We start from the raw sequence: 27,403 nt of genomic DNA, 5'->3' as shown, positions 1-27,403 counted from the left end.
GAATAAGCAAATGGTACATTAAGATGGCTGGGAAGTATTTGCCTGGGGAGCTCAATCTAACAGGCAGTAACAAAGGGAGAGAAAACATACGAGCTTAAAGGTAAAAACTGCTAGAAAGTAAAAAGCTTACCTTCCACCTGGGTCACATGCATTCAATCCATGTTTGTCACATGGGGTCAACAGCCTCTGTGAATGTCCTTATACAGCATCTGGATTTTCAGAAAAAGCCAGACATTCTCAAACTTCAAGAGGCATAAAAATATCTTTCAAGTCAGTTCCTTTAATTATAAAAATGTTAGCCAAAGAAGAAAATTTCCATAACTGAATTTTTAATTGAGTCTTAAAAAGTCCTTTCTACTTAAAAAAAGTCACAAAAAAGCATTTATGGGTATATAGAAGTATGTCCAAACATAATCCAAATTTCTTGATTTTAATGTTTGAATCCAAATCCAGCATACATTTAACTCTCCATTTGCTTTCCAACAAACTAAAATTTAAAGGAAAAAATACATTTTCTCTTCCCAAATATAAGTGGCATAAAACTATATTTGGTTTCATAAGTCAGAAGCATAACTACCTTTAGCTAAAACCCAATAAAAAACATATATAATGCAGATTCCTTTAAATTAAAACACATTACAGCATATATATATGTGCATCCATGCTGGATGAATGTATAATTTGTAAAAGGAGGTAAAATATGCATATTCTATGTATATAACCAAGGCTGAGGAATTTAAGCGCCTAGATTACACAATACCTTGACAAAACTTTTTTATCCTAAATCATAAAATAATCCCTTGAGAGTTGCTACTAGATGAAACAACAAAAACTTTTATCCAAGATTTAGCCCTTTTTATTGATTTTTCTCTCCTTCATGATGCTCTCACAAAAGATCAATTACATATTTTTTCCAAATGTAAACATCAGACTTTCGAGCCATAGTATACGGTCCTTAGAAACCATTCATTTCTTCAGCTCCTCCTGAGCACCTGGGGTGGTAGAGTCTTGGCCTCTGAGCTCCTCTGTTTCCTCCTTGAAAGCAAACTCAGCAGGTACCGGCTGGTCCTGTACCCCGGATTTCACGGCATGAGCTGCATAGTTAAGGCTGGTGTTTTCAGTCCAATGCCAGTAACCTGACAGGGGGTTGTAGAGCATTCCTGCCACACTTTGAACTGACAGACCATCTGGGAAAAGAAAAAAGCAGAAAGAATGGATTTAATAAGTATTTACCTTCCAAATGCCAAGACTCTATTGCAGCTCTGTATTAAAAAAGGATTCCTAATTCAATGGGAAAAAATACGTACAGATCATTCCTCATTGTAACACAGAACATAAAACTCTAAAGCCGACTGCTTGGGTTCAAATCCCAGCCTGGCACAAATTCAATGGTGACCCTGTGCAAGTCACTTAACCTTTCTGAATCTCGGGTTTTCTCACATGGATAGAACATATAGTCATAGAATTGTTGGAATTAGATGAGATATGTGTATAAAGTAGCACAGTGCTTGGAATTGGTTAAGCACTTAATAAACATAAGCTGTTTTTAGAAAACATCTGCCAAAAGTGATTGCTCCTAGAAAGCATCTTAAAATATTTTCTCCTCCTCTGTTTTCAACAATTGCTTAGAGAAATCTTTAGAACTTCCTACATCACAGTGGACTGATAATATTCCAAGTAAAATCGATTCTGATATACTGTTATGTGAACAAAACCCTGGAGACATACATGAGTTTAAGTACTCAAAAGGAACACCAAAGGCCAACTAAATATTCTTACTTGGCAGGAATTCCACATGTAAATCACAAGCTCACAGTATGTAAAGCAGAGCTAAGCACTGCAAGGGGTACAAAAAGAAGACAGTCTTGCCTTCATAGGCCAGACGGGGCTTAAAAACATCCAAAGAATCATAACACAAGGCATGCTATAAGTATCATAAAATAAACAAAAAGTGACCAAGAAGTTCAAAGTATATCTGAGTTTGGAGGAACCAGAAAAAATAACATGTAAGATAAACTGATGCACGCAGGGACTCAATAGGATGAACTGAGGATGTGTAAGTAATAGACATCTGTACCTGATCCTTCAACAAGTGAGGACTAAGCAAACCAAAAAGTATTCATTGATCATCTGTGATTTGGTTGGCCCTGGGTTAGGTGCACCCGGTAAGACAGAAGTGGTATCTAATACTTAATCCTAAATTCAAGGACTTTATGATCTGATTGAGAGATGAAACCAACATCCAAGGAACAGTGGCCCATTTAATTAAGGGCTAGGCTGTGCGATTAACAATTACAGGTATATTAAAAGTTCAGTTAGGCTTTAAACACTGGAAAAATTCTTAATACTTACTTGATTCCAAAATGCTCTCTAGCTTTTCAGGTGATACAAACTTCTCCCATGTATGAGTACCTTTTGGTACAATACCTGCAATTTCCTCTGCAAAAACAATTCCCAAGGCATAGGACAGCTGTGTCTTGTTGATTGTAGTAATGAATAAAGAACCACCAGGCTAAAACCAAAAATTGTATGGACAGAAGTCACATTTTACATGTCAGGGGTATCAGTTAGGTAAAGGCTTGGCTTCCCCCACCTCCTCCTTCCTTCCAAATAATTTAAGTGCAGTTAAGATACATAAGTATAAAGTATAATTTACCAAAATACTTTTCTGTTGGGAAATTCATTACTAAAGGCAGTTTATTACAGATGTACTCACTGGCTCTATGCAACAGTGCTTAGAACTCTTAAAATCACACTGTGACAGGTTTATAGTAGATACTTTCTTTTGTACATATCAAATATTTTTATAATGAAAACATAGAAATGAGATCAGGCTACTCTTCCTTGTTGCACGTCCACATTTACAGTGTAACGTGTCAATGCTGTTTTCCTTTGGGAGCTGAGTCCATCTAACTTGTTTGGTGCAGCATACAGCCCCGTTCTCTTGAAGGTGAGTAACTCTAAGTGACCTCTGATGAAAATGTTAACGATTAAGGTTCGAGTGTTTTCTGTTTCATTTTGATTTCATTAGTATAAAGAATACGAAGAGATCAAGATAAGCACTTAGAAGAATACAAACCATTTATGGGACTATTTAGTCTGCCATTTTTTAGTGGCTGTACTTATGGTGTTTCCTATATTTATTTCCACAAATGGCAAAGAGTAATGTTCTCTCCCTGTTTTACATATTCTCATTAGTCTGATGGGGATAAAGTGACAAAGGTTCCTTTCAAAGTAATTATCTATACGTATGAGTGTGTATAGATACATAGAAAGTGAGAGAAAATATCTCAAATACCACCCCAAAACAAAAAAGGATGAAACCCTGAAATATTGCAAAGTGCCCGTAAATTAAAAACTGAAATATAGATATTATTTAGTCACACATTGTAGCTTTTCTCTCTAAAAGTCTAATATTCTAAAATATCTTATTAAGAATCACTTATATGGGGCGCCTGGGTGGCTCAGTCAGTTAAGCGTCTGACTTCGGCTCAGGTCATAACCTCATGGGTCATGAGTTCAAGCCCCACACTGGGCTCTGTGCTGACAGCTCAGAGCCTGGATCCTGCTTCAGATTCTGTCTCTCTCTCTCTCTCTCTCTCTCTCTCTCTGCCCCTCCCCTGCTCACGCTTCATCTCTTTCTCTCTCTCAAAATAAATAAACATTTAAAAAAAATCACTTATATGTTAGAGCAGCTGGGTGGCTCAGTTGGTTAAGTATCTGACTCTTGATTTCAGCTCAGTTCATGATCTCACGGTTGGTAGGATTGAGCCCGCCTGGGGCTCTGTGCTGGTAGCGCAGAGCCTACTTGGGATTCTTTCTCTCTCTCTCTGCCCCTCCCCTGCTTGCCCTCTCGCTCCAAAATTAAATAAATTAAACAACAATAACAGAGAATCACTTACATGTCAATTATATCTCAATAAAACCAGGGAAAAGAATAGCTTGTGAATAATCTGTGTCCTACAAAATCTGACTCTAAGAAAAAGGGGTAAGAAATGGTCATTTTTTTTAAATAGGCTTTCCATTAATGCAGAAATTAGTTTTAAATTCCACAATGCCAGCATTCCTATTATGTGTCATAGGACATATATTCATATATACTGACTGGTATATAACACAAAAAATAATTACAGAGTTTTGCTTGAAAAATAGAAGATAAGCTTAATAAAACTCATTTAAGAGGAAACACCAAGAAACTGTAACAGACTGAAGAAGACTAAGGAGACACAGCAACTAAATGCAATGCCAAACCCTAGATTGGATCCTGAACAGAAAAATGGCCTTAGCGGAAATTTAATGAAATTTAACAAGGTCTGGGGGTGCCTGGATGGCTCAGTCGGTTGTGCATCTGACTTCGACTCAGGTCATGATCTCACAATTCATGGGCTCAGAACCTGGAGCCTGCAATCTGCTCCTCCTCTGCTCAAGCTCCGTCTCTCGAAAATGAATAAACATAAAAAAAAAAAAAAAAGAAATGTAATAAGGTCTGAACAAGGTCTGTAGTGAAGTTAATAGTATAATGTGAACGTTAATTCCTCAGCTTTGAGAAATGTGCAATGGGTTATATACAGGGAAAGGCCTATGGTGAGGCAGGTGAGTCACCTCAGGAACAAAATCAAAGGAAGCACTCACTTCCTGGAGTGGGCACGTGCAGGGCTGGCACATAAGCCTGGATGTCTCCTTCAGTTTTGTGTCCAAGGTGCCTCACTTGCTTCACTTTAGTTCCTGTCCTTACTATGTGAAATGTTAACAGGAGAAACTGGGGGGAGGACATATGAGAACATTCTGTACTATCTTTGTAATCATCTCTAAAACTAAACTTATTTAAAAAGCAGTCTTTCTAAAAACCTCTAATTAGGTAAGAGCTAAGTATTTCTTTTAGCTCTTGACCTTTAGGGTGTTACCTCTACATTAACAAAAGAGTCAATTAATAACAACTTCAACAACAACAATATTTTAGGAGATTTATTTTTAAAAAATTTGGAACCACCTTCAGAGGACCAAGTTTGTGGCAAATTATGTAAACGTAATAATGTAAGGGGAAGAACCAGGCGTGGAATCAAAAGATGTTATGTTAACCCCACTTAAGTGCCTAGTGAACTTTGACATAAAGCCCAAGTGGCCATAACTAGAAGTAAGAAAATTTTAAAAGGAAAAAAAAATTCACTGGTAAAAGCAAATATATAGTAAAGGCAGTAGATTAATCATTTAGAAAAGCTAGTATGAAGGTTAAAAGACAAAAGTAGTAAAATTAATCATATCTACAAAAATTAGTTAAGAGATACACAATATAAAAATATGTAAAATACAGTGTCATAGAACATAGAGGAGGTAGTAAACCTGTAGTGCTTTTAGAACGTGTTCAAACTTAAGTGATCATCAGCTTAAAATAGACTGCCTGCTATAGATGTAGGATGTTATATATGAACCTCCCCGTGGTAACTACAAACCAAAAACCTATAATAGACACGTGAAAAATAAAGAGAAAGGAATCCAAGCATGGCACTAAAGACAGTCATCAACCACAAGGAAAGAGAGCAAGAAAAAAACAGAGAACTACAAAACAAAACAAAAAACAGAAAACAATTAACATAATGTCATACCTCTCAGTAATTACTTTAGATGTAAATGAACTAAATGTTCCAGTCAAGACACAGAGTGACTAAATGGATAAAAACACAAAACCTATCTATTTGCTGCTTCTTAAGAGACTGCCTTCAAACCTAAAGAGCATACAGACTGAAAGTGAAGGGGTGGAAAAAGATAATCCATGCAAAAGGAAGCAAAGAAAAAGAAAGCTGTAGCAATACATACATCAGACAAAACGGACTTTAGAACATGGACTACAACAAGAAACAAAGAAGGGCATTAATAATGATAAAAGGATGAAGCTAACAAGAAGATATAACAATTGTAAAAATATATACAACCAACAAAAGAGTACCTAAATACATAAAGTAAATATTAACAGACATAAATGGAGGAATTGCCAGTAATACAATAATAGTAAGAGATTTTATTACCCATCCCACTTAAATCAACAGAGAAAGCATCCAAACAGAAAGTCAATAATGAAACAGTTGTTTTGATTGATACATTAGACCAGATAGACTAAATAGGGAAATACAGAGCATTCCATGTAAAAATAGCAGAATATACATTCTTTTCAAGTGCACAAGGAACATCCTCCAGGATAGATATCAGGCCACAAAACAAGAATCAATAAATTTAAGGGGCGCCTGGGTGGCTTAGTCGGTTAAGCGTCCGACTTTCGCTTAGGTCATGATCTCGCGGTTGGTGGGTTCGAGCCCCGCGTCGGGCTCTGTGCTGACTGCCAGCTCAGAGCCTGGAGCCTGTTTCAGTCTGTGACTCCCTCTCTCTCTGACCCTCCCCTGCTCACGCTGTCTCTCTCTCTCTCCTAGAAATAAATAAACCTTAAAAAAATTAAAAAAAAAAAAAAGAATCAATAAATTTAAGAAGACTGAAATCATATCATCTTTTCTGACCACAACAGAATTAAACTGAAAAAACTGGAAAAAACACAAACACATAAGGCTAACAACATGTGGCTAAATAACCAACGGGTCAACCAAAAATTCAGAGAGTAAATTAAAAAATACCTGGGGACATATGAAAATGGAAACAAAATGGTTCATAATCTTTGGGATGCAGCAAAAGCAGTTCTAAGAGGGAAGTTTATGGCAATGACTGACCTCAAAGAAACAAGAAAAACCTTAAATAAAACAATTTAACCTTATACCTAAAGGAACCAGGAAAAGAATAAAAAAGCCCCAAGTTAGTAGAAGGAAGAAAATAATAAAGATCAAAGCATAAATAAATGAAATAAAAACAAACAAACAAAAACAACCAATAGAAAAGATCAATGAAATCTAAAGCTCGTTCTTGGAAAAGACAAACAAAATTGATAAATTTTTAGCCAGACTCATCAAGAAGAAAAGAGAGGGTCCAAATAAATAAAATAGAATGAAAGAGGAAAAGTTATAACCGGCACTACAGAAATACAAAGGATTATAAGAACAACTACGAAAAATTAAATGCCAACAAACTGGACAACCTAGTAGAAATGGATAAATACCTAGAAGCACACAATCTCCCAGCCTGAATCAGGAAGAAATAGAAAATCTGAACTGATCAATTACCAGAAACAAAATTGAATCAGTAATTTAAAAATTCTCAACAAACAAAAGTCCAAGATCAGATAGCTTTAGAAGTGAATTCTACCAAATATTTGAAGAGTTAAAACCTATCCTTTTCAACCTATTTCAAAAAGTAGAAGAGGAACAAATGCTTCCAAATTTCTTGTACAAGGGCAGCACGACCTTGATACCAAAACCAGACCAAAACACTGCAAGAAAAGAAAATTACAGACCAATATCCCAATAACCAAATTCAATAGTACTTTAAAAGGATCATTCACAAGGACCAAGTGGCATTTATTTCAGAGATGCCAGAATAGTTCAATATGTGCAAATGAACATGATACAAGACATTAACAAAAGAATGAAAATCATATGAGCATCTCAATAGATGCAGAAAAATTATTTACTTAGAAATAAAAAAATAAAAAATAAAAGGCATTCCAATTGGTAAGGAAGAAGTAAAACTGCTACTATTTGCAGATGACATGCTATTATACATAGAAATCTATGAGAGCTAACAAATGAATTCAGTAAAGTTACAGGGTATACAATTAATTTACAGAAATTGGTTGCATTTCTATACACTAATGATGAACTAGCAGAAAGAGAAATCTATCTCATTTACAATTGGATCAAAAAAGAATAAAATACCTAGGAATTAATTTAACCAAGGAAGTGAAAGACCTAAACTCTGAGAACTATAAGACAATGATGAAAGAAATTGAAGACAACACAAATAAATAGAAAGATACACCATGTTTATGGATGGGAAGAATTAATATTGTTAAAATGTCTACACTACCCAAAGCAATATACGGATTCAATGCAATCTCTACCAAATTCCAATATGTATGAAACCCCCAAAGACCCCAAATCTTCAGAAAGGATAAAGTTGGACGTACACAATCTAAGATTTCAACCTATACTACAAACTACCATAATTAAAATAGTATGGTAGTAGCACAAAAATAGATCAACAGAACAGAATGGAGCGCCCAGAAATAAATCCATGTTTATATGGTCAATTAACCTACAACAAAGGAGGCAAGGACCTACAATGGAAAACGGTGCTAGGAAAACTAGGCAGCTACATGCAAAAGGGTGAAACTGGACCACTTTCTTACACCATACATAAAAATAAACTCAAAACGGATTAAAGACCTACATGTAAGACCTGAAACATAAAACTCATAAAAGAAAACATAGGCAGCAATCCCTTGGGCCATCAGCTTTAGCAATATTTCTCTGGATCTGTTTTCTCAGGCAAGGGAAAGGAAAGCAAAACAGAACAATTATGATTACATTAAACTAAAAAAAAAAAAAGCTTTTGCAAAGCAAAGGAAACCATCAACAAAATAATTTTTTTTTTAATGTTTTTATTTATTTCTAGGAGAGAGAGAGAGAGACAGCGTGAGCAGGGGAGGGTCAGAGAGAGAGGGAGTCACAGACTCCGAAACAGGCTCCAGGCTCTGAGCTGGCAGTCAGCACAGAGCCCGACGCGGGGCTCGAACCCACCAACCGCGAGATCATGACCTAAGCGAAAGTCGGACGCTTAACCGACTAAGCCACCCAGGCGCCCCAACCATCAACAAAATAAAAAAGGCAACATACTAAATGGGAGATGTTTGCAAATGATATAATTGATAAGGAGTTAATATCCAAAATATGTAAAGAATTCCTACAACTCAACACGAAAACAACCAATCTGATTAAAAAATGGGCAGAAAACACGGATAGACATTGTTCCAAAGACACACAGATGAACAGTATGAAAAAAATGCTCAACATCACTAATCATCAAGGAAATGCAAATCAAAATTATAATTAGATATCATCTCACACCTGTAGGAATGACTAGTATCCAAAAGACAAGAAATAACAAGTGTTGGTGAGGATGTGGAGAAAAAGGAACACTTGTGGACTGGTGGTGGGAATGTTAATTGGTACAGCCACTATGGAAAACAATATGGAGGTTCCTTCAAAAAATTAAATTAGAAATACCATAGAGCCTAGCAATTGCACTTCTGGATATTTACCTGAAGAAAATAAATACTACTTTGGAAACACATATGCACCCCTATGTTTACTGCAGCATTATTTACAATAGCCAAGATATGCAGGCAACCTAGGTGTTCATAAGTACATGAATGGATAAAGAATATATGGTATATATATACAATGAAGTATTACTTCATTACTAGAAAAAAGAAGATCTTGCTATTCACAACAACATGGATAGACTTAGAGGGTACTATGCTAAGTGAAATAACTCAGACAGATAAAGACAAATACTACATGTATTTCACTTACATGTGAAATATAAAAAGCAAAACAATTGAACAAAAACTAGAAACTTACTCATAAATACAGAGAATTGAGGGCTGCCAGAAGACAGGAGGGTGGGAGACAGACAAAACAGGTGAATGGGATTAAGTACAGCACAGGGAATATAGTTGGTGATACTGTAATAACTCTTTATGGTGACAGATGAGAAGTACACTTATTGTGGTGAGCATTTCATAATGTATATAATTGTCAAATCACTATGTTATATGCCTGAAACTAATATAATATTGTATGTCAACTATACCTAAATTAAAAAAAACACAAAAGACCAAGTAACCTCTGACATCTCTCAAATTGTGATCTCCTTTGGTCCAAGTAGGTCACACAAGTACCTGTTTACCTTCCTCATCTAGTTGTAGGGAAAACCAGTGAGATCATATATATGACGTATCCTTCTAAAAGCTAAAAATTGTTATATATATCACATATAGAGATACTTAAGAAATGTTATCTAAGTCGACTTATATTACTAATGGTTTTTGTTGATTTTTAAGTATTACTCCAAATCAGTTTCTTACTAATTGTCATTCAATATCTATTAGGTATTTAATCTAGATTATACCAATGGAAAACTACCACTTTAAGTCTATTGTTTATAATTATAATGTTCAGCACCAACATTTTCCAAGATTCTTGGATATCAAGATACTGTATCTGGAAAATCCTGGTACTGAGTGTAAACTGAGAAGCAGAAGTAATTGCCTAATTACTTCTATCCCCTAATCCTAGCTTCCAGGTGTCAAGTACTATGAAACATTTATTGTTATGGATACATACACACACTCAAGAGGAAAAACAAACAAGTAAACACGGTAAGTCTTACTTTTAACACTTGACAGCAGCACTGTATAAATGCTTCTAGATCAATCACATGTTCTACAACTTCAGAAGCCACAACAGCATCAAATGTTTCTATCATCTCTTCCAAAATCTCTTCCAGGGAACATGCTCTGTACTCTATTCTCTTATCTAGGACTGGATCAAATGATTTATGGTGCTGTGCTGTCTTAATGTTCTCATCCACAGGATCGATTCCAATAACTGAAGCTCCAAGCCGCCCTAAAGGCTAATGGGATAAAAAACTGTTATCCTCAGGAAGAAAACAGGACACATGTGGGCAATAAAAAGGGTATCAAAAAGGAAACAAGATTAATCATGAGAGGATAATTATTGGAGATTGTTTATGGGTACATGGAAGTTCATTAGACCATTTTCTCTAGTTTGTACACATTTGACAATTATCATAATAAAAAGCTTAAGAGTGAACGATAATCACAACAAAAAAAACCTATGAAGAATTATTTGAGAATAGCGGGGAGTGGGGGGGAAAGTTCTATTTTATCTCATTTTATTTTAGTAGGCTCCACACCCAATGTGGGGCTTGAACTCACAACTCTGAAATTAAGAGTTGTTTGTTCTACAGATTAAGCCACCCAGGTACCCCTCTATAAATACATTTACACATACATAATACAGTATTAACATATTTAAAGTGCACAGAAGATATTGTGTTGATAGAAGACAACAAAATAGAGCTGCCTGGAATAAATATATGATAAGTTAAAGCAAATATTTCTTAAAGGCAGTGAATGAGTATTCTTCCAAGTACTCTAAAGCACCTAAGAAGGGGAGAGAGCCCCACAAGCAGGCAATACTCTTAGGTTTTGATACTAAAATAAGTACAAAGAAATGGCTTATCATTGCATTTAAACCAGTGCAAATTGCCTAATCTCCTAGAAGAGACAAAACAATTTTCAAAGCTATTTGAATGACCAGTGCCCAATTTTACGCAAAAACAAACAACAAAAAAAAACCAAAACAATCCTCACTATAATTCTCTGAAACTTTTATATATTTTTTAAGAAAGCAAAAAGCATGTATTAATGTTACAATGGTGAAAATATTAAGAACATTATGCAATTCAGTTTTTTTTAAACAAACAATACTATTTATTAAATGGATAAATGAGTCATAATAAGCCTACTTTTTCTCAAACTTTTTCCCAGTTAAAAATGGCAGAAAAGTTGTAAATTACTTACTTCAGTTAATAATCCACCACCACAGCCAACATCAAGAATCTTCATCCCAGACAAAGGTTTTCCTGGCTGGTGATCAGCAACTGTTTTTAAAAGATTGTCTCTTTTTTTAAAATCCAAAACATACAAAAACAAATTATTAATTTTGTCAATAAAATCTTAAAAAATTTTTTAATGTTTATTTATTTTTGAGAGAGGGAGAGAGACAATGTGCGAGTAGGGGAGGAGCAGAGAGAGAGGGAGACACAGAATCTGATCCAGGCTCCAGGCTCCAAACTGTCAGCACAGAGCCAGACATAGGGCTTAATGGCGAGATTATGACATGAGCTGAAGTCTGACGCTCAACCGACTGAGCCACCTAGGTGGCCCTGTCAATAAAATCTTAAAAGTGTACAATTTTCAAGGAAACATGAAACTCTTACTTTAAATGGATTATTGATTTTTTTAGGGGGGGGTAAAGACCTTTTATTTTCAGCATTAAATTACTTTTTTAATCACCAAAAGCAGGAAGGAGATTTTTTTTTTTAATGTTTTATTTATTTCTAGGAGAAAGACAGAGAGACAGCGTGAGCAGGGGAGGGTCAGAGAGAGAGGGAGTCACAGACTCCGAAACAGGCTCCAGGCTCTGAGCTGGCAGTCAGCACAGAGCCCGACGCGGGGCTCGAACCCACGAACCGTGAGATCATGACCTAAGCAAAAGTCGGACGCTTAACCGACTAAGCCACCCAGGCACCCCAGGAAGGAGATTTAAAGTAAAGCTCTTGAAATAAACTAGTAATAATTATGAGTTAATTGTTACTTCAGTAGTAACCTAAAGAAAAACTTTAAAAACAATCTAGTTTACATTCACCTAATTTTATTTGCTTGAAATATGTCAACTGAGGCATCTATGACCTACACTGTCAGTACTAGTTAGACCCATTTCATGCCAGCAACAAATAGGCTATTTCATAGGGCTTAGAAGCAGCATACTGGTGATCTATATTATCAGATTTTACCTATATTCCCTTCTAAATTGATTCTCTTTTGATCTTCTAAGTTAGTCGTGTTTTCATGATCATATAGATAGACATCCAAATCAAGTTAACTTAATCCTAAAATGATCATAATAATACTTTACCACATATACAAACATAAGCACACACATATACACCCAAAGATATATACCTAACAATACTATAAACTAAACTTGTAAGTTGGACTATATATGAATTTTAATTATACTTTAATGAAGATACCTTAGAATAGCTCTTTTTTTTTTTTTTAAGTAGGCTCCATGCTCAATGTAGGGCTTGAACTTACAACTCTGAGATTAAGAGCTGCATGCTCTACTGAGCCAGTGAGGTACGATAGGATATCTTTTATTGCTATTAACATTGACTGACTTATAAGAATAACCTACATAGTGGTCAAGTAGATAACTTCAGAATGTTATAATATACATAACGTATACTTCCTTGGATAATTTGTTTTAATGTGATGTCTAAATAATGGGGTCACAGTAGTTTGAACAGAGTTATGCTCAAACTGAGTGTGCATCAGAATCACCTGAAAGGTTTGCTAAAACACAGACTGCTAACCCCCAGAGCGGGAGGTCCAGGGTAAGGCCTGAGGAGTTTGCATTCCTAACAGGTTCCCAGGTAATACTGATGTTGCTAGTCCAGGGCCTACACCCTTACAACCACGGATCTAGCCTAAAGAAATGATATTTCTACTTTTCTCTGTCTTAGTGTTTCAGGGATGCACTAATTCAGTGGTAATAGAAAGGTGATCATATATCCCTTTTGCTTCACTGAGTCAGGATGAACCAGCAAAAAACAATGAAGTTCCTTAACGGCAGTCTGAATCGGAGATTCTGTGTCTATTACAGTGCCTTGCTCATACTGGGTGCTCAAAAATTTCTTTTTAATTTTAAGTGTATTTATTTAGTTTGAGAGAGAAAGCAAGGGGGGTGGGAGGGAGGCATACAGAGAGAGAGAGAGAGAGAGAGAGACGGAGAGAGAGAGAATCCCAAGCAGGCTCCACACTATCAGCACAGAGCCTGATGTGGGGCTCAAGCCTACAAACCATGAAATCATGACCTGAGCCAAAACCAAGAGTCTGACAATTAACTGACTAAGCCACCCAGGCATCCCTCATAAATAAATAAATAGACAGAAAATGAATGAACAATTCTTTGGTAAATAGAGTCCAATGAATCCTTGTCTTTATCTCCCATAGAAAACTGTAAGTTTCTGAAGAACATGGATTATGTTTCAAATGATGAGTATCTTAGTAGAGTCCCCCAAGCTTTGTACAAGATAAGTTCTCAATAAATATTTGCTGAACTGAATTGTCACAGTAGGATTCCCTTTATCAAGACTGCCTAGGGGCACCTGGGTGGCTCAGTCAGTTGAGCATCCGACTTCGACTTCGGCTCAGGTCATGATCTCACAGTTGGTGAGTTTGAGCCCCACGTTGGCCCTGTGCTGGCAGCTCAGAGCCTGGAGCCTGCTTTGGATTCTGTGTGTTTCCCTCTGTCTCTGCCCCTCCCCAGCTTGCACTCTGTTTCTCTCTCTCTCTCAAAAATAAATAAACATTAAAAAAAAATACTGCTTAAAGGTCAAAATCTTGAAACCATTTCATAGTTCCATTTCATAAAGATTTAATTCTAATAAACCTGAAGTTGTCCAAAATGCTTCAAGTTAACTAATAAAAGCAGCCTAGATTTTAGGTAACATTATTAAAAAATTAATGACTTCAAACAATGGACACTGAAAAGAATGTCTCCAATTTCTAAAGCAAACTTAAAATGCAGCATTTTGAACCTGGGTATAAACCAAGAGAAAAATAAACTAAGATACATATTTTTAAAATGTATATTTTATTTTCAAAATAAAAGAAGATACAGTATTGAAAAGAATTACATTTTAAAAGACTGAAGAGTTTCTGGAACATTACCTAATAAATGGCACCCTCAGGTCATTCATAGAATGAAGAGGTGCATATATTCCTTGTTCATCCCACCACTTGTGAGCAAGGGCCAGGAATGTTTTTACCTCACTGCTGTCTACAGTGGTCCGAGAAGTGCTATACAGTCTTGTCCAAGGGTACCTACGAAGTCAAAATAAAGAGCCAGGCAAAAACAAACATTTAAAAAAAAATGTAACATGGGATCTATTTTGTAGACAGATATTCTAATTTTTTTAAATGTTTTTTTTATTTATTTCTGAGAGAAAGAGAGAGAGACAGCGTGAGCAGAGGAGGGTCAGAGAGAGAGAGGGAGACACAGAATCCAAAGCAGGCTCCAGGCTCTGAGCTAGCCGTCAGCACAGAGCCCGATGTGGGGCTCGAACCCACGAACTGTGTGATCATGACCTGAGCTGAAATCGGATGCTTAACTGACTGAGCCACCCAGGCGCCCCTGTAGACAGATATTCTAATTCATAATTTATTAGATTCTAAATACATGTGTTGCTCATTTTTGATGCTTTAAAACCAAATTTTCTTATAATTACACTGCAAATATATATATATTTATAAACACACATATGTATTTATACACATGTATTCACAGATGACACAAAGTTAATTTACTTTCAAAGAAAATTGCAACAAAAATGGAATACTACAAAACTTGGCCTTCTAGGTTACATGTAACAGTAATGATAATAATAATATAAATAGGAGTAGTAGTAATAGAAGGAGAAATAGTAATAGCAACCATTTATTGTGTACTTACTAAATGCCAGGTACTATTTAAGAACTCCACATATGTCATGTCACCTTATTTAATTGTCCTGGTAACGCTATAAGGTAGGTGCTATTATTACCCCTATTACACAGAAAAGAAAAGGGAGGCTCAGAGAGATTCAGTCAGTAGTAAAGCCAGGAAGGGGCGCCTGGGTGGCTCAGTCAGTTAAGTAGTAGAGCCAGGATCTGGACCCAAGTGCCCCCATCTTTCTTCATTTCTACTGCTATCATCCTGGTCCAAGCTACTATCGTCTTTTGCTTGATTTATTTATCGTCCTAGCTGTCTAATAAGTCTTCCTGCTTCCTACCTTCCCCCACCCCAATCTGTTCTCTACAATGCATCCAGAGTGTTCTGAAATATAAATACAATCATGCTATTTTTCCACGTAAAATGCTTCCGCGGTTTCCCAGTGACATGAGGGAAAAAATTCGAAATCCTTAACACAGCCTACAATTCTCTGAATCATTTGGTCCCCAGTTTCTTCCCTCCCCAAACCCACTTTCCACTACTCTCCTCTTCCTCCCCCTTCCAGCCACATGGGCCTTCTCTCATTTCCTTGCAGGGACCCCACTTGCTTCTTCCTCAGATACTTTGTATATGTTGTTCCCTCTACCTGGACCATTCTTCTCACATTCCCTTCCCTCCTCTGCACACGTAATTAATTCCTTTTCATCCTTCAGACCTTAGTTTAGATGTAATGCCATCTAAGAAGTCTTCCCTGACTCTCAAAACTGGGTCATATTTTAACCCCCATATAACTTTGTATTTCTTCATGGAGCTAGGTGACAATCTGATTATGTCTCCTCATTAAGCACTATGGGACATGTACTGTCTCGCTTACCATTTTATTCCTTGAGGCTAGCACAGTTCCTAGAACACAGCTGGTCCTCAGAAAATACCTGTCAAATGAATAATCTAATAAAGAAGGCCCAGTAAGGTATAGAATTCACCTAAAAATTTTTTAATACAGTGGGATCAAACAGGGACTAAACAAGGATCAGACACTCTACCATATTCCATGTCAAAGTATATAATAGGAAAATCCTCCAGAAGTTCTCGGGTAAGAAAGAATAAGGTTGTTACATTAGAATAAGAAATGCCTTTCGAATTTTTACTGTGCTTTTCTTAGCTACATAGACAACAGTGTATGTTAATTACTTACTATCCTTTTAAGGGTTAGAGATCATGCTTCTTCAATATTGTCTTATGAATATCACCTTTTTCTTCCATGCTTCATGCAAAGCCTCAATAATCAATGCCTAATTCATAATATGCAACAGCAGGTGGTTACTCAGTTGACTACCAATGAGTTCACATACATCCAATTTCAAATGAGCAAGCTTGTTTACAAGTAGAGCATGCACTTGGGAAACACAGTTCATATCTCAAGTCTATGCAGTATTTTTCACAAGGTTGGAAACTGTTTTATAAAATACAAATACAGAAAGACATTCTTTGATTCAATCTTACCACCTAGAAACTGTATAATTATCCACCTGATCATTTTTATATTGTACCCAAATCATTTATGATTTTAAGCACTGCATTATTTGTATCTTGTCACAAAGTATGTCTCTAGGTAATACAGTCTTACATTAAAAGTAATAGCTATATTTAAACATGGATGAAGGGTATGCACTAGATGTATACCGTATTACAACTTTTCTATAGGTTTGAAATTTTCCAAATTTAAAAGTTGTTGGAAAAACGAGAAATTTAAATAAATATACCTTAATCGAACCAATATGCTATTTCATACTAACAGCGTTTATGAAACACAATCAATATGAACTTATTATTGTACATAATTATGTAAATTTTTGCCAGAGGAGTGAATAAACTTACCTGTGAATTTTTATTCTATTCAAGCAGGCAGAAGTCATTCTATAGAACTTGAACCACATGATTCTGTAGTCACTGAAAATCCATGGTTTAGTCTGTGGAGTCCAACTGCGCTGATTCTCTGAATAAACTGAAAATAAAAACTATTAAGTAATCTCTATGCCCAACGTGGGTCTCAAACTTACAACCTCAAGATCAAAAGTCACAAGCTTTACCAACTCAGCTAGCCGGGCACCCCTGAAAATAAAAATTAAATGTCTTGAGAAAGCATTTCACAGTATAAATCCCTGATGTGCATATAACTGAAGAAACTATTTCACATGGCAATCTCATATTACAATTGATAAAAAGTTTTCCCCCTTAATTTGGGTTTTATTCTAAAATACAAAACAAAGGTCTTACATTCTGCCATTTAACTGTAATCAGAAATTTCTGAAATTTTCATTAGCAAAAAAAGGTAATGCATATGTAAAAGTTTTTCATGCCATTAGTTTCTGCACCAGGATTATGTTGCACAATTATAAAAACTGATATTCAAAACAAAACTGTGACCTTTTAAAACAAGGATAATATGAATTCTGAGATGTCAAAACTAGCTCAAATTCTGTCATATTAGCTACATGAAATGGATTTATACACATACTAAACACCCTTTACAAAAGAAAACTGTATGTGTATGTGTGTGTATGTATACATATCATCCTAAAATAATCACTCATCCAGTCTTTACATTCAAACTTATAGAGACCTGCTTTATGAACTAGTTACTCTGCCACAAACATACAGTTGTCCAATAAACATTTAGACAAAGTAGACCTTAGAGCAAATTACTAGGGACATTATAAAGTTCACTCAAATCATTTTTTGACAATGGTACAAAAGCAGTTCAATGGAGAAAAATAGTCTTTTCAATAAATGGGATAGAAACAATTGGGTATGATAAACCAAAAAAGAAAATTTAAACCTAAATCTCACTTCTTATATAAAAATGAACTTAAAAGGGATCATTGATCTAAATGCAAAACCATAATACTTTTATTTACTTATTTTTTTAAATTTTTTTAATGTTTTATTTCTGAGAGAGAGAGACAGCGTGAGCAGGGGAGGGTCAGAGAGAGAGGGAGATACAGAATCTGAAACAGGCTCCAGGAGCTGAGCTAGCTGTCAGTACAGAGCCCGACACGGGGCTTGAACCCACAAACCGTGAGATCATGACCTGAGCTGAAGTCGGATGCTTAACTGACTGAGCCACCGAGGCACCCCAAAACTATAATACTTTTAAAAGAAACTATTGAAGGTCTTCATGACTTAGGATTAGGCACAGAGTTCTTACATCTGACACCAAAAGCACAATCCATGATAGAAAATACTGATTAAATTGGTCTTAAAATTTAAAACTTTTGCCCTGCAAAAGACTCTGTTAAGGAAAAAGACAAATCACAGATGGGGAGGAAATATTTGCAAAACACATACCCCACAAAGAACTTATATCTGGAATATGTAAGGATACTCTTTAAACTCAACAATAAAACCCAACTCCCATAAAACAAAAACAAACACAAACAACAAACCAAGCAATCCAATTATATAATGGGTGTGGGTATACAAAGGGGTATAGAAAGACATGAACAGACATTTCATCAAAGAAGTGATACAGATGCAAATAAGCACATGAAGAGACGTGAAATATCAGTCGCAACTAGAGGAATGCAAATGAAGGCTACTACATGCCTATCATGTTGGCTAAAATTTAATCACCCTGGTATAACCAAGGCTGCACTGGTATATGAAGCAACTAGATCTCTTCCATACTGCTAATGGAAATATAAAATGATACAGATACTGTGGAAGGCAGGTTAGCAGTCTCTATTCAGGTTAAACATACACGTGTCATGCAAAGCAACAATTCCATTCTTGGACATTTATCCTGGAGAAGTGAAAACTTATGTCCACACAAAAACCTGTATGTAAATGTTCACAGCAGCTTTATTCATAATAGCTAAAAACTGGAAACACCAAAATATCCTGTAATAGGAGAATGACCAAACAAACCATGTTATACCTATATCATGAAATACTAATCAGAAATCAAAACTGATACAAGAACTTGAGATAGATTTCAAGAGTATTTATTCAAGGGGTGGGGCAGACCAATTTCAAAAGATACATACTGTACGATTCCATTTATACAACACTCTTGAAATGGTAAAATTATAGTAATGGAGAACAGATCAATGATTACCAAGGGTTAAGGTCAGGGTAGGGTCTGACTACAAACAAGTAGTACTAGGAGATTTCTTTGTGATTATGAACAGCTCCATATTCTGATTGTAGTGGTTATTACACAAATGTGAATTTGTGGTAACACACATATACAAGTGCATGTAAAGGTGGTAAAATCCAAATAAGGTCTATGATTTAATAATAGAATCATACTGTCAATTTTCTGGCTTTTATAATATATTATGGTTAGGTAAGATATTATCACTGAAGAACTGAATGAAGTGCATATGGAGATTCTCTGTACTATTTTTGTAACTTCTCCTAAGTCTTAGATTATTTCAAAATAAAAAATGATTTTATTTTTATTTTTCACTTTAAAAAAATTTTTTTAATGTTTATTTTTGAGAAAGAGAGAAAGAGCATGAGCAGGGCAGGGGCAGAGAGGGAGGGAGACACAGAATCTGAAGCAGGCTCCAGGCTCTGAGCAGTCAGCACAGAGCCTGATGCGGGGCTGGAACTCACGAACTGCAAGATCATGACCTGAGCGGATGTTGGACACTTAACCGGCTAAGCCACCCAGGCATGCAATTTAACTTTTCAAAATTAAAAAGCACAAAAGGGTATACTACAAAGTACCTCTCCTACCTTCCTTTTTCTACCTATCAAGGTATCTTGGAGATTTCATAACAGAGCATAAAGAACTTCCTTTCTTTCTTCTTTTTTTTAAACTTGTATTTTTAAGGGAGAGAGCAAGCACTAGTGGGGGAGGGGCAGAAAGAGGGGGATAGAGGATGTGAAGTGAAGCAGGCTGTGTGCTGACAGTAGAGAGCACCATGTGGGGCTCAAACTCATGAACTGTTAGATCATGACCTGAGCCAAAGTCAGAGGCTTAACTGTCTGAGCCACCCAAGCTCCCCTCTTTTTCTTTTAGAGCTGCATCCATTATGTGGTTATCTCACAGTTCATTCCAACGGTTCCCTATTAATTCATATTTATTTAGATTATTTATAAGTTTTTGCTATTCCCAAAACATAAGATTGAATTCCACAGGTAATTTCATATATTTTAGAGAGAACTTGTAGGTAAAATCCCAAGAATCACGGTGTTAAATGGCATGTGTATTTATAAATTTGTAATTGCCACTCACAGATGTTGAACGGGTTTGCAACCCCATGGGTAATATCAGCTTCTACTGCTGGCTTCCCTACATCAATAATACATTGATAGTCACCCATGCAATGTATTATCAAATGTTTTTCTTTGTTAATTCAATAGGTGAAAATGGTATCTCAGGGTTATTTGAATTTATCATGGATGAGGATAAATGTCCTTTCTTAATGGTGCTATGTCTGAATGTTTGTGTCCTCCCCAAATTCATCTGTTGAAATCCTAACCCCTAAAGTGACATTAGGAGGTGGGACCTTTTGGAGGTGATGAGGGCTCTAATGGAGTCTTCATAAAAGACCCCAGAAAGCAAGCTTGCCCCTTTACCTCGTGAGGACACAGCAAGAAGGTGCCATCTATAAACCAGGAAATGAGCTTTTACCAGACACCAAATCTTGGAATTCCCAGTCTCCAGAATTGTGAGAAATAAATTTCTGGTTTATAAACCACCCAGTCTGTGGTACTTTGTTACAGTATTCAAATGAACAAAGACAAACGGTCATTTGTATTTCATGGCTTGTCTTATCATAGTCTCTGAATATTTTTCTCTTGAGCTTTTTGTTTTGGTTTTTTAAATTTTGTTTTTTAATACGATCTTCATAGTCTGGCACAAGGTCATTCCAACATTGTCCAAAAAAACTATTTGGGCTTCTAGGCCTTTGCTCATGGTATTCTCTCTTCCACCATTTCTATCTGTATTACATTTTAAAAGCCAGTCCAAATACCACTTCCTTTATGACTTTAGGTATTAGGTAGATAAATGAAATACTGTTATTATTAGAGAATTACATAAACTGTGATACATAGATAAGAACATATAAGGTATGAATATACAACTGAGCATCAGAGGTTTTAACACAGTCATGCTCTGTACTCACTGGTGACCCCTACCTCCCCTTCACCTCCCCTATGTCTGTAAAACTAGCCCCTTGGTCATCAGTATTGCCAGAATTCTCAAAAGCTATAAAAACCACCACACCACAACTGACAGTAACTGAGTTTGTATTAATAAAGAGAATGCTACCAATTCATTCTCTACTTTCTGGTATTTGAGATGTTAAAGAAATGGAGGAAAAAAATAATCTAATTCATTAAAACATCATTTACCCAAAGCCTAAAACGCACCATGCTGACAGTGAATTAAGACTTCTACTCTGCCTGTATCTTAGTTCCAGTAATCCTCACTTATTGTCTAGACATCACTTATTGTCTCAAGGCCTCCTTGAGCCTAGTCTTGTCCGTCATCCCACTTTCTACCCATCTGCAAAGTGTTCTTTCTTAAACACAAGTCTGATTATATTGCTCTTTCAGTAATTTCCCACTGTCCTCAAGATAAAGTCAATCTCAGGAGGTTTATATGGCCTTTCATTGATTTGTCATGGCCTGAAAAGTCTGTCTCAACCCTCGCCACTCTCTGCCCTCACCTCCAGCCCTCCTTTTCAAGGAACAGTTTGCAGTTTCCCAGAAATCTCAAGATACTCAAGATGGTACTTTGTCACTCTGACAACTTCTAAAATTGCCCAATTCCCTCCAGATATCTTCCTGAATACTTTGTTTAAAAAGTTTCCCTGAGGGGCGCCTGGGTGGCTTAGTCGGTTAAGCGTCCGACTTTCGCTTAGGTCATGATCTCGCGGTTGTGGGTTCGAGCCCCGCGTCGGGCTCTGTGCTGACTGCCAGCTCAGAGCCTGGAGCCTCTTTCTGTCTGTGACTCCCTCTCTCTCTGACCCTCCCCTGCTCACGCTGTCTCTCTCTCTCCTAGAAATAAATAAAAAACATTAAAAAAAAAAATTAAAAAAAAAAAAGTTTCCCTGATCCCAAATATGTATTAGATGCTATGTTCAGTCCCCAAATCTGAAAATATTTTAATTTGTATTTTCTGAATTTCTGATTATAAAAGACATATTTAGGGGCGCCTGGGTGGCTTAGTCGGTTAAGCGTCCGACTTTCGCTTAGGTCATGATCTCGCGGTTCGTGGGTTCGAGCCCCGCGTCGGGCTCTGTGCTAACTGCCAGCTCAGAGCCTGGAGCCTGTTTCAGAGTCTGTGACTCCCTCTCTCTCTGACCGTCCCCTGCTCACGCTGTCTCTCTCTCCCTCCTAGAAATAAAGAAAACATTAAAAAAAAATTTAAAAAAAAAGACATATTTACTAAAAAAAAATAAGTTCTAACAATACATAGTGATAAAATGATAGATTACCACTTCCACCACAGATAGTCACTGCTAAAATTTTGATGTATCTTTATTCTCTCTCTATAGTTGCATTTATATATCTCTAAGTTTATAATACATACTGATTTGTAACTTACTTTCTTAACGTTATATCCTAATCACTTTTCTAAGTGGACACACATTGATTTAAATCATTTTTACTGCCTGCACCATTTTTCATTGTATTGGAGCACCAACTTATCAACTCTGTTGGTGGGCCTGTAAATTTCCCGTTTTGCCCATTATATCCTAATCTTAGTTTCATTTTAACATTATTTAAACAGACCTCAGAGTTACCATTCATTAAAAAAAAAAAAAATCCAGTGCATGGCACACAGTTTTTGTTAAATGAATTTCAGGTAAAGGATAAACTTAACTTTCTGGTTAATACTGGGAGTTAAAAAATTGTGTTAAAAAAGTGTTCTACAATCATCAGTTTCAGTACGTTATTTTCTTGATCTTATTTGTCAATACGGTTTGCTGAATTAAAAAAAATAGTATGGCTGCCTTAAATTCTGAAAAAAGGCAAGATACGTGCAAACAAAACACAAATACAAAGCTATCAAGAATTATGAGACAGCAGCTGGCGTCTTCTCGCTGCGGCAAAGGAAGAAAACAAACGACCTGGAGACTCCGGCCGGCACAGAATAGTCGCTCGGCTCCGGGGGCAAGGGCTCAACCAAATGAAAACAAGTCACTGGACGCCGGGCGGCGGCCAGAACCACCAATTCTCAGATTTTTCGCCAGCCTCTAGTAAGGGGAGGACGAGAGCCCAGGCCAGCGTTCAACGGACAGCGAGGAACAGGGCCGAAGGTAGTCTTGACGTGTGACCCTGCACGGGTCTCAGGGACAACCAGCCGCCCTCTTCCGCGCCTGCGCAGAACAGCCTGCCCGCCCGGTGGGTTCTGTGAGGGACCGCCACCCGGCAAACGTGGTTAAAGTGACACTCACCTGCTGACGTGATTAAGCGAATACCCTCAGTCTGCGTGCCCCAGCACCTAGATCTAATCGCTCCTAAAAAACGATTCCCCGAGCAGCTTAGCTTGCGGCCTCCCCACATCGTTCGTGACAGAAGGATCCACCTCTTTTCCGGTCCCTCCGGCAAAAGATCCCCAACAAAAAGGTTCCGATCCACTCTCGCAGTGTCTGAGGCCAGTCTAACCATGGTTGCGTTAATGGAGGTTATATATATGCGGAGCGATTCTCTTCACGCTCAACATCCGTCAAATTGCGCATGCAATATAGTCAAAACATAGTAAAATTACTAGTAATTGTTTCTATTATAAAAGAACTTGAAGTGTCGTCTTATGCCTATTTCTGTATGTCCACCTCAAACCTCATGGCCAAAGTAGTCATAGATGACGCTACTTCGTACTGTGTAAACTAGCTTTTATTCTCGTACAGCTCTAATTCTTTCATATTTAACAGAGGTCTCCCAAAGACACTTACACGCTTGTGCGCCACTGACCCTTAGAATCACAAAAGCATGCATGGAAGCATTTCTTTCCTAAGGGTAGAAGTGTTCCCCCTTCCAAGGCCCTCAAATGCCACAGAGGTATAGAAGTCGAAATTGAAAATACAGTTTCTACAAGGGACCTGATAATATTCTGGACAGGGCATAGAATATGTAGTAGGGCTGTTAATCACTCTAGCTAGGCAAACTTCACTGAAAGCTAAAACAGTGATCAGTAATACTTGACTTCTAAATGTACAAAAGCCTTTCCTTGAGTAAGAGCAATAATACATTTCCAAGGCAAAAAAAAAAAAAATCATTGTACATTTTCAACAGGCAGGGTCAATTTGGTAAAAGATTCCTTGAATTAGTGAAATTTACTGCTCAGTAATAGTCTTTCACTTAAGGCTTCTTAGTAAAATATTGACCTCCTCCTAAGAGTGGCTGCAGATTTTTCAGTTATGTCCTCTTCAGAGTTCCTCTCTCAGGACACATGACCATCTCTCCAAATGACGACACAAAGCTCTGGCACAAAAGAACATTTAGCATGTGTTATACTTGTTGGAATGACAGATACAAGGAAAAAGCAAAGTGCAAGTATGATTTAAAGTTTTAAAAGCTTTATTTAAATGTACTTTCTTTGAATGTACCACTTCCTTGGGCTTCAGGGCCTTCCCACTACCTTTTCAATTCAAGGACAAAGGCAATCAGTAATTTGCCTTTAATAATGACAGGAAACCAAAGCTTCTTGAATACCCACCAGTTTGGCCCAGATAAACAAAACTAGCTCCTAGTACTTTTCTCTAAAGATACCAAAAAAAGCCTTTTCCAATGACACTTCAACTGGAGTTGTGCTGGAAAGACTAGCAGTTATAATGTGGTGTGTGGCCAATGCTGGAGATATTTCCCCGACCACTGCTATAGTCTCACTCGTGTGTTGTAAACCAGAATCTACGATTTATTTTACTATAAAAACTGAAAATTTACTTAATATTTTGAAATTCAATTTTATAAAAACTTTTCCAAATTAAGGGTGAAGTACTACTCCCTTACAACTAATATCTTTATCCCTTTGACATGATATACATCAACTCAAGAATTTAACTGGTAAATTTTCATATTTACACATAAATTGGTAGCTCAGGATAACTTCTTTACTTACATTACCATAATCAGATTGTGGCAAATTTAATCTTTGTTTATTTACAGGAAAACTCTATAGAGGACACCTGATATATCTTGACAATATAAAATGTAACTCATCACACTTGAGTTATGTTAAGGGTTGATAAAAAGCCTATTTTTTCATTCAGGATTAGACATTACAGCCAAATTTCACTTAAAATTGAAAAAACTTAAGGGCTAGAAGTATTCAAGATCTTAAAAATAATCTAATTCCACACTTCTATCGTTAAAGAAATTGAAGCCCATCATGTTTAAATGATTTGCCCATAATAAATTAAGCAGCAGAGTCAGGACAATTCAATGAGTCTAATAATATTTCCATTAAACCATGATTAAGTACATTTTAGAAACTTCAAGAAATAAAAATAGACTTTAATGTATATAAGAGAAGAAAAAATCTGTTAAAATGTAAACGTTTCCAGGACAATATTACAGGAACTTTGGACTTCATACAATTCCTATGTAAAAATTCCCACATAAAAGAAATCTCACCTACTGATTAATTACACTTCATTTGTTTCTTTGAAGAAACAATAACTTACTTAAAAAAAAAAAAAGACTATGTTTGGGGAAGTTTACCTATTGTGTATTATACCATTAGAAACTGATGCTAAAACAAGACATTTTACAATGGCAGAAAACATATACACTGTGATTCCACACCATTCTTTATTTTTATTTTGGGGCCTTCATGAAACAAATCTTATAATTACCTCTTCCAAGTTAACATTTTATTCACTTAATGGTGTGGTTTACCCCCATTCCACAAAAACAAGTATGATTAATACACTAGAAATATTTTAAAAGAACCTCAAGACAGTTTTATTAACCACTTCAGACTCATGATTGTCTCAAAAATTGAAACTACTGATTTTGTGATGGTGTCATTTTAGATTTCATAACCGAATTATTTTATCTAGTTAACTTATGTATTTTAGCATTCACATTCCAAATCATGGAAGCCCTATTTTATAAAATCTTACACTAAGGTAAACATAACTTCATTACATGTCAGTGAAGTGATGAATTCTCTAAATTATCCATAAAAATCTGAAAAACCCAAATATCTAATTATAACACTAATGTATCTACTAATAATCACATATATCATGAGTGTGTTTTTAAAAATATCTACAGATTTAAATAAGAAGCTTGCATATTATGGCAGAGTAAATAAAACTGTCAAATACTATTTTTGGCTCTAATCATTTATCTTGTCCAAAAATGTGCATATCATAGCCAACAGAACTTTTCTGTAGAATTTTATTTTGAAAATATTATTTCACCTGAAGATTGATCTAAAAAACATTTTAAGATATGAAAATGTTATACAACTTATCTATTACAAATTAATCTGATAATTAACTCTGCAATTAGGTACACCGTGTTAGCTCACCTACATAAAAAATATTGCACATTGTCATTTTGTCTCCACATGTGACTGATGTCTAAACTATATAGAATTCCAATATTTAAAAGTTATTCTGTGAAATATCAACTTTATAAATATCAGAACTAAATGCACTGTAATACAACCATTTTGGTAAACATGCATTTATTCACAGTTGATTTATTTCTTCTAGATAAATGCAGAACTGCTCAAAATTATTTAAGAACCTATGTAGAGGTACAAGAGCACATGTACAAATCTATTTCTACCTTCATTCTGAAGAAACACTGATCGTGGCAAAAATCTGGCTTATTTTAAAATGAACTATTGCTGGTAAAAAGGCATACTTTAAAACTTCCCCGTGACCTGCACCTGCTCTTTTCTTTTTAAATTAAAACTTAAAAGCATTTGTTTTCAGACACGTATCTATTGTGGCGAAAGTGAATAATCACATAAAAACAGACCCTGGAAGCAGTGGAGCATTTAAATGCCTGCAGAGCCTCATTTTACTCGTAAGTTATGACTGCCTTAAATAGCTAGACCACTCACTGATCATTATTGTTAAGAAACTGATAAAACCAGACCATTTTAATGTTATGAATTTGACACAAACCTGAATAATACAGCATTCCTCCACTGAGTTGAAGTTATATTTTAAAAATGT

At 36.1% G+C, this 27,403-nt stretch overlaps 1 protein-coding gene across 2 annotated transcripts; it reads right to left on the bottom strand.

Annotated features, from left to right (window-relative positions):
- Positions 1–414: 414 nt before the first annotated feature.
- Positions 415–23,808, bottom strand: COQ3 (coenzyme Q3, methyltransferase). Of its 2 annotated transcripts, none has more exons than XM_077764755.1 (7): positions 23,663–23,808; positions 17,121–17,247; positions 14,483–14,635; positions 11,546–11,645; positions 10,330–10,572; positions 2,353–2,512; positions 415–1,187 (listed from the first exon to the last, which is right to left on the bottom strand). In XM_077764755.1, exons 1-7 carry the CDS (start codon positions 23,769–23,771, stop codon positions 967–969), a joined length of 1,113 nt encoding a protein of 370 aa, XP_077620881.1. In that variant the 5' UTR covers positions 23,772–23,808; the 3' UTR covers positions 415–966. The 2 variants fall into 2 exon arrangements, with proteins under 2 accessions (XP_077620881.1, XP_077620882.1); XM_077764756.1 differs by lacking the exon at positions 23,663–23,808 and adding an exon at positions 23,333–23,502.
- Between the last annotated feature and the right edge of the window lie 3,595 nt (positions 23,809–27,403).

Source organism: Crocuta crocuta, unplaced genomic scaffold (assembly GCF_008692635.1).
Source record: "Crocuta crocuta isolate KB4526 unplaced genomic scaffold, BGI_CrCroc_1.0 scaffold194, whole genome shotgun sequence".
In the NCBI taxonomy this organism is placed as follows: domain Eukaryota; kingdom Metazoa; phylum Chordata; class Mammalia; order Carnivora; family Hyaenidae; genus Crocuta; species Crocuta crocuta.
Note: the sequence above shows the minus strand (reverse complement) of the source record. Positions and strands in the feature narration are given on the sequence as shown.

Bases quoted from the DNA above. Each gene is read 5' to 3' on its own strand.
- COQ3 (XM_077764755.1), bottom strand. From the start codon at position 23,771: ATGTGGGGAGGCCGCAAGCTAAGCTGCTCGGGGAATCGTTTTTTAGGA. The intron at 14,636-17,120 runs GTAAGTTTATTC...TTGACTTCGTAG, and splicing joins AATAGAATAAAAATTCACAG to GTACCCTTGGACAAGACTGT. The intron at 2,513-10,329 runs GTAAGACTTACC...TTTTGGTTTTAG, and splicing joins GCTGCTGTCAAGTGTTAAAA to CCTGGTGGTTCTTTATTCAT.